This window comes from Portunus trituberculatus, chromosome 14 (genome assembly GCF_017591435.1).
Source record: "Portunus trituberculatus isolate SZX2019 chromosome 14, ASM1759143v1, whole genome shotgun sequence".
Taxonomy (NCBI): domain Eukaryota; kingdom Metazoa; phylum Arthropoda; class Malacostraca; order Decapoda; family Portunidae; genus Portunus; species Portunus trituberculatus.
In genome coordinates, this window is record NC_059268.1 from 19,312,375 (window position 1) to 19,323,652 (window position 11,278).

Consider the following 11,278-nt stretch of genomic DNA (forward strand, 5'->3'; position numbering starts at 1 on the left):
ATAAACGTTGTCCTTGCGATATGACGGTATGGCCACACTACAGACTTCTAACCCACTGCAGACTATACTTTCATACATTTTACCAGTACTAGAAAGTCGATTTACGCTCTTCAGTGGTCATAAGTAGAACTGACGGGAAAGGTGAGGCTGAGTTCCTGTGCATTTGTCTTCAGAACTTGACTGTATAGCTGTAAAAATATAATACTCTAAACTTTTTCCTTAAGTTTTGATAGGTAACATGGTGGTGTGTGTGTGTGTGTGTGTGTGTGTGTGTGTGTGTGTGTGTGTGTGTTTTCTTTTTTATTTGGGTAGGTGTTTCTTCAGTGTGGTGTTGAGGTGTAAACTTTGCTGTATTGGATTTCGTGCAGAGCGGTCATGCAGGGCCGCTTGACGAGAAGGAGCTCTTGATAAGTGGGTATGGATTTTAGGGCTATATTCTTCTTAGGTTCGCTTATATTCACCTTACTTTGTTTGTTTAGTGAGAGAAGCAGTGGTGCTCTCCTCACGCATCCACTGCCACACCAGCAAGCTAACGCATCACCTGCTTATCAAATGGCACACGCTTGAAAACTATTTCAGTAAACACGCAGTCTGAAAGTTTACTGTGTTCACCTGTGATATAGGCTACTGTAATTACACGTGACATTTACATCAGAGCGACCTAGAGAAGAGAACTGGTGTCTCAGGGCTGCGTGAGAGGGGCTGTGTTGGTGTTGGAAAAAATTTCTGTTAAACAATTGTGTACTAAAAAAAATAGCATAGGGTTTTTTTCTTTGGACAGTTTTTAAGACCATGTTTTCAAATTGTAGTAGACATCTTGCACCCGAGTAAATATCCAGCTTGCATTACTTCGGCGTGCGTATGTGCCTGAAAGTTTGAAAATACGGGGATGACAGCGCGCGGCGTCGGCCTTGTTCTGCAAGGCGGCGTGTGGTGCGTGCTGGTGCTGTGATTTGTGGCGGCGGGACAGACGGAGGTGTGAGGGTCAGGTGCACCACCACCACCACCACCACCAGCAGGTCGACCCTCTCCAATTATTGATCCACTCTTGTCCCGCCGCTGCTACCACCTGCCTCCACACCCACCCCACACGCGACTCCACCACCACCACTACTTCTACCTCTACCACCACCACCACTTACCCCATACCTCCACCTCTATCACCACTTGGGCCGCGCTCCCCCTCCTCCTCCCCCCACGTTTCTGGAGGGGCGTGTGTTCCCTCGTCAGCAGCAGGGCCCCCTAATGGCACACAAATGGCAGGGAGGCACGCCCGTCGCCCACGCTCAGCAAGGCATGCAACAGTGCCAGTGCTTACCTCCCTGGAGAGTAGTTGTGTAACGCCAGCGTCACTGTCACTGAGAACTTGTACTACTACTACCTCCACTACTGCTGCACCCACTACCACTTTCACTACTACTACTACTACTTCTGTTATTGTTATTGCATTGTTATTGTTGTTATTATTATTATTATTATTATCATTATTATTATTATTATTATCATCATCATCATCATCATCATCGTTGTCGTAGTCGTCGTCATTGGAGTTAAGAGTTGTTTAAAAGTTCGGGAAAGCATTCAGCTGTTCAGGTAGTTTTTCATCCAATTGGTCTGCAGTTATAGTAAAGAAACTACAATATTTTTTGCTCAGTCTTCTGTCTCGTTTAGAGGACAGTATTATGAATCCATCACCATCATCACTTGACACATTATCGCTTCTTTTCCCACCACTGTGCTACTCTCTTCACCAATAAAGGGGAAAAAAAGTGTACAAAACCACACCATGTAGAAAGAACACTAAAGGTCTGTTGCTGACCACCACTATCACACTACCAGCGTTGTTTGCCTATGTAAGATAAAACATAAGGGTGCCTCGTCTCGCCCAGGTGCCACCCTCCACGGCAGGTAACCAGAGGGCACCCTGCTGCAGGAGAGGAAGACCGCGTGCTTTCCGTGTTTATGTTGTGCGGACCCCGAGCCCTATGCGGACTTAGCTGCCGCTGGGAGGACGGAGTGGAGTGGAGCAGTAGCAGCAGCAGCAGCAGCAGCAAGAGGAGGAGGAAGAAGAGGGAACCGATCGATGGTATGAGACGATGAGTCAGTGTGTCCACGACTAGCGAACCGCCACCATGCTTCCTCAACATTCCTCCACTCTCTCTCTCTCTCTCTCTCTCTCTCTCTCTCTCTCTCTCTCTCTCTCTCTCTCTCTCTCTCTCTCTAACTGGGAAGAGTATTATTACAAAAAAGTGTGCTCTCTCTCTCTCTCTCTCTCTCTCTCTCTCTCTGGGAGTGTATTACGTACCCACCATCGTAATGCAGGAAGAGGTTTTTGGGGCGGTTAAATGGTTGATGGATGGAACACACGCGGCCTTGCTGTGGCTGGTGCAGGTGGCCGGTCTGTGGAGTGTGCGCGGATAACGATGGATGACAACCACAGCAAAGAAGTAAAAATATCCAAAAATTGAGTGACCTTGTGCGGAGCGTGACTCACCTTCATGCTACCGCTCTTTATTTCTCTCTCTCTCTCTCTCTCTCTCTCTCTCTCTCTCTCTCTCTCTCTCTCTCTCTCTCTCTCTCTCTCTCATTCGCCTTCGTTCGTTCTCCTTACCTTCTCTTCCTGCTCTGGTGTTCATCTGTTTTTCACGCTGCATACTCTACTCCACCGATTCTTCTCTCTCTCTCTCTCTCTCTCTCTCTCTCTCTCTCTCTCTCTCTCTCTCTCTCTCTCTCTCTCTCTCTCTCTCTCTCTCTCTCATGCCATTTTCAGTATCATTATCCACATCCGTTATTTCTTCATGCAGGAAGCAACTGGTTCCATATTCTCCCTATGGACAGTCGTTATCTTTCTCTCTTTCACCTCTTTCTCGTTCCATTGACCCCGCACCCCCACCCCCTTTTTTTTTTTAGCGGTAGCTTTGTTTTTCATGGTTAAACGGATCACCTTTCGTCACTGGGTTAACTATTTCGACTTCCTTTTTTCTCTCCCTCCTTCTTACAGTATATCCTTATTGCCTCCTATCTCGTGTACACTCTAGTTTACTTCAGTGCGCTTATATCTTCCTTATCTTCCTATTTTCCTCAGTTCTGTCTTCTATGGCTAGTGCTTCGGGCTTTGATTCATCACTTCACTTGTTTTTATAAGTTCCTAGGCGAGTTTCTTCGATATATGGGCGTATGTATGTATGTATGTGCTCTAATACGGCGATTGGCTTTGCGAGGATGCGGGTTCTTGAGGGAGTAGTGGCCTTGAACACCCTAGAGACGTAAAAATAGAATGTGTGTGTGTGTGTGTGTGTGTGTGTGTGTGTGTGTGTGTGTGTGTGTGTGTGTGTGTGTGTGTGTGTAAGTAAGGTTTTTGCTTCCTCTCTTCCAACCTTCCCTTCCCTTCCCTTCCCATCTTCCCCCCCCAACACCCCTTCCCCTCGCCGACATTATTAGGAGGGAGGAGTGTATTAGGGTGACGTGATGCCTTCTCTCTCTGGCCAGCGGAGTTCAGGGAAGGAAGGTAGTGGGTGAGTGACGTAGACGGGAGTAAGGCAGGGATTGTACCTTGCTGCATAGGATGTACGTACGTAGGTGGGCTCTCTCTCTCTCTCTCTCTCTCTCTCTCTCTCTCTCTCTCTCTCTCTCTCTCTCTCTCTCTCTCTCTCCGTACACTGGCGTGGTTCCGTGAGGTCACTATCGCATTATCAGTTGGGATTGATTGACCTGAGTGTTATTTTTCCTTTCTCTGTTCATGTGTTTGTTTGGCCAGTACCTCACTGTGATGTTGGACTGTGTCGAGATGGTAAAGAGAAAGGTGCTCGTATTGTGTGGCAGTTTACAGGCCCGTTAAATGACTGTGCGTTGATCGGAGGAACTCTGCGCGTATATCCCGTAGGTGTGAGAGCCAGAAGGAGGGAGAGTGAGCGTGGCGCGAGCCTCGACCTTGGCTCCAGCACCACTCCTCCAACCCTGCCTCAGCTCCATCCCCTCCTCCCCTCTCATCTCCCGCTCTCCTTCCCTCCCCCGCACTAAAGGGAACAACTGCCGCTGCGAGCTATCCTCACCACTGTCAGTCTGGCGCTCTTTCCTCGTCGACGCTGGCAGCAGCTACGTCAGGCACCAACTAATGCAGGAAATAATTGTGAAACTGCCCTGAACAGAAAGTGGCACCCCAGTCGTAGATAAGTGCATCATTAGTGTCGATGGAGTTCAAGGCCAACCGAGAACTTGTTGAAATTGGACTACACGGTACACTCGACACTAGTTGGCAGTCACTTTCCACAGCAGTGTCAGTGAGAGGGAGGGAGCGACCATGTCGGTGCAGCTCTCCCGTGTAAGGTGTGCCGGTATGTGCTAATGTGCGTTACCACGCATCCAGTATGTTGGGAGCGCGTGAGTGTATAATGCCCGCCTACTTACCGCCTCTCCTTGTCCCTGTGTGCAAGTGTTGCGTCATACTCAATAATGTATCTTTAGCTCAATTGGGATGAGCTGGCTTGACGTGAAATGGTAATGCCCTCTCCTAGTCGGTCATGCTAAAATACCGATAGGACATCTTAAATCACCATCATAACCACAACTGTTGTTCATAATATACGGCCCACTTCAGCACGTTTGCTGATGCTTCTAAATAAACGCCGTGAAATGTTGGAAATTGGAGGAGCCGCTCCTCTGGAGAAACAGCGCCTAGAGACAACCACATCCCCGCGGAGTCTGCAAGCGGGACAACTTGAATTCGAAAATGATCGGTGCTGATGGCGAAATACTTACATTAGATGTTAAATGAATAATTACCAATACAAAATTGGGTAGTATCCACGTATCTAGCTTACGGATGTGACGATGGACAGCCACTTCATCCGGAGGGAATCACACTTTTCCTGAAATAAGTTTTCCTTCACTGAACTTGATGACGTCTGTAGGCACCACCCTACTTTATCTTCATATTTTATTTATATGAATGGGAAATTTCTGAATTTCACGGTTGGATGTTATTATGTGCATAATCAGAGAGAGAGAGAGAGAGAGAGAGTTCAGAATTCTGGGCACAAAATAATGTAACTGCTGGAGATGTCAGAATATTTTGGCTGCTGACAAGTAGAATTAATTACTGAGGTTATAATGCAACTCTGCAAAAAAGAAAAATTTATAATAAATAGATAATAATATTAATGAATGAATATATTTATCAACTTATTTCTCATTAGCTTTTATTTCTTCTTCAAATGATACTGTCAACTGTCAAATGTAGTTGAGGTTCTGGAAAATGGAGCCAGAGGTGGTGAATAGTTATGCTTATGTGATGCAAGGTGCCAATTGGTGTGATATAAACTTCTCGGCAGCTGATTCTGTGCTGGTTACACTCATTACAGCTTTCTTTCTGAAGTGATGATGTGCTCTTTGTGAATTTGTCTTACATGTCTATCTTGCCGAATGTATAAAGCAAACTCAAGATTAAGGTTTTATTATAAATTGTGTGTTTTTGTCATGGATATTTTTTTCTTCCTCACAGGGATGTGGTAGACTTGAGGATGAACTTGCGTGACCGAGCAAGCCGTAGTCAGAGAAGAAGCCCTGTTAGCAGCAATAGCAGCAACAGTGGTGGTGGTGGGGGTGGTGGCAGCAGCAGTGGCAGTGGAGGAGGAGGTAGCAGCCACTTCCGAACTCACCACTGTCGCTCGCCCTTCTCACTTGCCTCCTCATGTTCTGTCACCTCCACTGGGGGTCTGAAGTCACCAGTGAAGGCCTCAAGAGGTCAAAGGCAAAGTAAAAGATCTAACAGTGCCTTTGAGGTAAGTGTCACACTTCAAAATTTCTCAGACTTTATGATACATTGTTTCTTGACATTCTAAAGATCAAAGTACATGATTTTGGTACACATTGATTCTTACTTCTCCGAAGACAGTATTTATATATTTTCACGTTTTATAAAGCAAATTAACATGATCATAGATATGTAACCTTATCAGTCTTACAAATTTTTTCCTTACAGGAACAGAATGAAAATCTGTTGTCACCAGCACAGTACAACAGTGTGGTGAATGCCTCTCTCTCTCATTGCCACACTTCATATCTTCGTGCATCTCGATATGCTAACAAGTTCTCCAACTGCAAGTCCAGCCATCAAGCACCAGTAATAGACTCTGATAACAATATCATTGGGTCTAAATTGCTCAAGCCACGTCCCTTGAGAATCAGCAGGTAAGTCAGCACTGTATCAGGAAGCCTGATTTCTCTAGTTTGAATTTTAACTGATATGTACTGTACCTTGTTTTAAATTGCAATAAGTGTGTTTTATCATGGCTTTTATCTTATGTTCTTCCTTGGTTAATTTCAGGCGCCAGAACCAGCCTCCACCAAATTACAAGTGTCATCCACCTCGAAAGCCACACAGCAAGCGCCACCACATTGCTAATGGAAGTCAGGCATCAAAGGTATTACCTCTAGTTGATTGGACCATAACCATTATTATCATCATCAGTAACAATAATTCCGGGAATAAAAGCAGGAGAGGAAAAAATCAAACTTTTCATTAGTATAGAGTATATGATCCTACTGGGAGAAGCCTTCTCCTTTCTTGCAATAATTTAAGCTGATTCTGGTGATGGCCATGATGGTGGCATTGATAGTGTTGGTGGTGGTGACTCTAATGACAACGTTCAGTGATATGTTGCACATATTTCACATATCAGCATAAGTATAAAGTCTATCTAGTTATTATGTTAATGAAAATTTAATTTCTTATCTTGGGAAATTATGGACTTAATTTTTTATGCAGATTTGAATTCCATTGAGTGGCAACATGTATGTTGGTGTTATAATGATCATTCTGATTATTGAGTTCAGATTACAGTTTACTGTACTTATAATGTATCTTTTTAAAAAATAAAAGCAGGTTCTGAAGGAAGTTCACGAAATGAAGACGGCAGCCATGGACACCTCTCTCTTCTCTCCTGTGTATGCAGTAGACTCCACTCCTTCATCGCTTCCTTCACCTCTCACAAGCCCATCTATGGGACGGACCTTCTCAAGGGAGAATATTGATGATCATTGCTTAGAGAAGGAGCCAGAGGAATTAGATGTTGAAGACTATGAAGATGACCAGGAAAGTTGTATCCAAGGGAGACTGCATCCTGATGACAGTTCAGGCAGTCCAGGTCTTACTCAGCTTTCTACTCGTATTCAGCTTGACATTCCAAGTATCCTTGACTCACCAGCATCAGATTCATCACAAGGTATTATTTTGCTTCACAGCCATTGTTCAAAGCTTTATAGAAGAAGCTCACTGCAGAAATAAGTTCACTTCAACAGATCAAATTTAACTTTCATAAAGCATCACATTTTTAATGCATGATGAGTATGCAAAGAGAATAAATTTTTAGTCATAACTAAGAGTTCATTTATCTCCATCAGGGTTAGTCAGATATAATGATTTATCATCTAAGAGAAATAATATAGTGGCTAACCATTTCATGAAAGAATGATTTTATAATGTCTTTTCAGGGTTAGAGCCTGAGGAAGCAATGATGATTGCTCAGGTATCTCACTGCACTGTCCAAGAAAATAAAGAAAACTATGAGGTGAGTTACAGGGCTTCTTTTCAACATGTAAGTGACATGGTCTCACTTACACCACTGGGCTGCTTAACCTCAAATTTCTCCTCTAAATACATAAAACAATCCACTTCCTCTGTTACTTTCATTCTTCAATGTGGCAGTCACTGATTTGCTTGAATAATTTTGGACAGAACTTCAAGGTATCTCCAGTACTTAGTACCATCCTCAAATAATGCATAAAATGCCATACATTCTTCCACACTAACTGATTTGATTCCACTACTATCAGTATTGATCATTTGACATTCTCACTGTCATCTCCTTTACAACACCATCAATGTAAACATTAAACAATTGGGAGGTATAACAATATTTTGAAATATGAAAAGTATGAAAATATTATTTAGAGAATTAATGAACCTTTACCTTTATTTTTTAGGCTGGTGGAGCTTATGAGAGTTCATGTGATGAGGGGTATGAGGAATGGGAGGCCTTTGATCCCTACTTCTTTATTAAACACTTGCCACCACTCACACCAGAGATGAGGGCAAGAAACCCTGCTCTACCCCTCAAGACTCGTAGCTCTCCAGAATTCACTCTGGTTTTAGATTTGGTAAGAAGTCATGCCATTAAATAACATTAATTATACCCATTGACTATGTGATAAAAAAAACTTCTGAATAGATACTACTTGTCAAAATACTAGTTTTGTTATGATATTTTTTATTAGTGTTTAATTAAAGATGGTTGTATGTTTTCAGGATGAAACTCTTGTCCACTGCAGTCTACAGGAGTTGGAGGATGCTACTCTGAGCTTCCCTGTGGTGTTTCAGGATGTTAACTACCAAGTATTTGTCCGCACTCGCCCATTTTTCAAGGAATTCTTGGAACATGTGTCCAACCTATATGAGGTGATTCTCTTCACAGCCAGCAAGAAAGTCTATGCTGACAAACTAATGAATCTACTTGATCCTCAGCGGAAATGGATCAAGTAAGTGAAATATTAATTTTCAATGTTTCATTGAAACTTTAATAGTTATGACCTATAAATTTGAAGATATTGATAAATGTGGGATTTCAGCTTTGTTGAATCAGTATGGCTCTAGCTATCCCATCTAATATATCTGTATAAGGACTAACACTCTGGAAATTGACTGCTTGTATTGGGAAATAGCTCTGTCTACTTACCATCCATGTTTGTTTGTGATAAGCTGGTGTAAGTGATAGTGAGGCAACCATTTCTGTCCTTAACAAATACCAAGTTACTATTGAAGGTGCATAAAATATTGTATTTATGATCAACAGTAGTCCCATATTTTTATTATTTAGATTTGTGTTTTTGCAAAGTATTACTGTTTAACATTTTCCTTGTTTATCTTCAAGGTACAGATTGTTTCGTGAACACTGTGTATGTGTGCAGGGCAACTATGTAAAGGATCTAACAATACTGGGGAGAGATCTTTCCAAGACAATTATTGTGGACAACTCTCCTCAAGCATTTGGTTACCAGGTAAGTGTAAGATCACACGCACAGGCATATATATATATATATATATATATATATATATATATATATATATATATATATATATATATATATATATATATATATATATATATATATATATATATATATATATATATATGTGTGTGTGTGTGTGTGTGTGTGTGTGTATGTATGTATATACAGTATATATATTATGTACAATGCAGAGAAGTACAACCATTAAAATATAAATATTTCTGGAGAAATGGCAAGATTTTTCTGTTTGGAGGATGCCTGTCATGGCCATCATACTGAATGTAATTCATAGGAACATATGTTAGATATCTATGGCTAGATGGATAGTGAAAGGTGTTGAACAAATGATGGTATATCTGTTTGTAGGAAACATGTTTACTGAGGAATATTATTGTACTATCTTACTAAGTAATTTTAATTTTCCTTGACAGATAAACAATGGAATACCTATTGAGAGCTGGTTTGTTGACAAAGAGGACAGGGAACTAGAAAAACTTTTGCCTTTCCTTGAATCACTTGTTGACAAGGATGATGTACGGCCATTCATTCGGGAAAAGTACAAATTGGAAACTTACTTGCCCCCAGACTAAACTCTGGTCATGGTATGACGTTATGACCTGCAGTGGTTTTGGTACAAGTGCTATTTCAACTTAACTAAGACATTTCAGTGTATCATATTTGTGTTCAGCTCAAGTGGTCAGTAAGAAATGGTGCCTGAAATCCAAATATCAGTAAACTCGACAGTACTGCTCGAATGTCTTTCTTTTTTATTTGGTGAATGGAAATTTGTGCACTTGTTTACCAGTTGTGAAAAACTGCAGTGATATTGTCATAGTGAAAATATATTTTCCCTTATATCTTATCTTCCATTGAAAATGACTCATGTACTTTTTTGAACATGTCAGTTCAAGGTGCAGTAATTATATATATCAACATACAGGTGAAAAGTGGAAACATTGATTTTACTCAGTTGTGAATGGAAATAGAGAAACTACAAGAGTGAACTTTACACCAGAAGATTTGATATATGGTTTTATTCTATTTTTAAATTGTATGTGTCTTGGTATCACACACACACACACACACACACACACACACACACACACACACACACACACACACACACACACACACACACACACACACACACACACACACACACACACACACACACACACACACACACACACACACACACACACACACACACACACACTCTAGAGTGTGCAGGCACACATTATTTAGTGTGTTCAGGAACTTTTCTTATAAGCCTTTGGTACATAATAAACACTTACGTAAAATATAAACAATTCTTTAAATGTTGACTTGAAACAATAATTCTGAGTCTGTATAAGTATTAATGCAATCGAATGGTCTTACCAACTTGATTGAACAGAGCAATTTGAAACTCAAGAATCATGCAACAGTTTTGATAGGAATGAGATCTAGATCTATTTGATAGTTTATGCTGCTCAAAAGTCTTGTGTTGATCTCTCTTCATGAATTACAGAGCACCTTTGTATTTTCAAAAATGTCACAGTTGTTAAGTTTAATCATTACCATCAAGGTAAGGGTGATTTTTTGATGGCATGGCCTATAGTGCCTGCAGGTATACTTGTAAAGTATGTATGAAAAGAACTGTTCAGCTTCTGCCCATTAGTGGCACAGGCAATTTTATTTGTAGTGGTACCCATATTCAGGCCCATATCACCACCCGAGCACATCTTTGGTGTAACTAGCTAGAACCTGGGTGTCATGGTGATATGTAGGTAACTTTAAACCACTCGACAAATGACAAAGCTTCAAAGCGGTACATGGTGGGATTTGAACCTACGCATGGATGACTGTCTGATCCCACGCTCACCACCTTATCCACTACACCACCGCCTCCCTAAAATGCAACTGTGTTTGAATAGATACTCCAAATTTTAGGTTTCTTTCCTTATTCAATAACTTAGATTCACTAATTACAACTGCAGTGAAATTATGACACTTTTGACCACAGTAAATTCAAAGAATTAAATAAGAAATTTATATTTCTAAACTAAAGATACAGACGTGTAGTGTTAAAAAAAGCATTGCCATCTTGCTAGTAGAGAATTATATAAACATTTGTAGTGTAGTGTCTTGTATTTATAACACAAAATTCTGTTAAAGTTCCTGAACACTGTGTGTGTGTGTGTGTGTGTGTGTGTTATATATATATATATAT

The 11,278-nt window shown here is 41.3% G+C and overlaps 1 protein-coding gene across 10 annotated transcripts in view; it reads left to right on the forward strand.

Moving 5' to 3' along the window:
* LOC123503568 (CTD small phosphatase-like protein 2-A) overlaps positions 1-11,276 on the forward strand; it is a 29,289-nt gene extending 18,013 nt beyond the window's left edge. For 5 of the 10 annotated variants that reach the window (XM_045253448.1, XM_045253450.1, XM_045253452.1 and 2 more), the window contains exons 2-10: positions 5,501-5,780; positions 5,981-6,189; positions 6,326-6,422; positions 6,881-7,223; positions 7,492-7,568; positions 7,984-8,157; positions 8,306-8,535; positions 8,928-9,054; positions 9,498-11,275. In XM_045253448.1, the coding sequence (XP_045109383.1) occupies positions 5,501-5,780; positions 5,981-6,189; positions 6,326-6,422; positions 6,881-7,223; positions 7,492-7,568; positions 7,984-8,157; positions 8,306-8,535; positions 8,928-9,054; positions 9,498-9,656 (1,696 nt within the window). In that variant the 3' untranslated portion in view covers positions 9,657-11,275. Of the gene's footprint in view, positions 1-1,889; positions 2,087-3,797; positions 4,335-5,500; positions 5,781-5,980; positions 6,190-6,325; positions 6,423-6,880; positions 7,224-7,491; positions 7,569-7,983; positions 8,158-8,305; positions 8,536-8,927; positions 9,055-9,497 lie in introns of those variants that run through there. The other 5 variants (XM_045253453.1, XM_045253454.1, XM_045253451.1 and 2 more) reach the window with 4 other exon arrangements.
* The last annotated feature ends 2 nt before the right edge of the window (positions 11,277-11,278 follow it).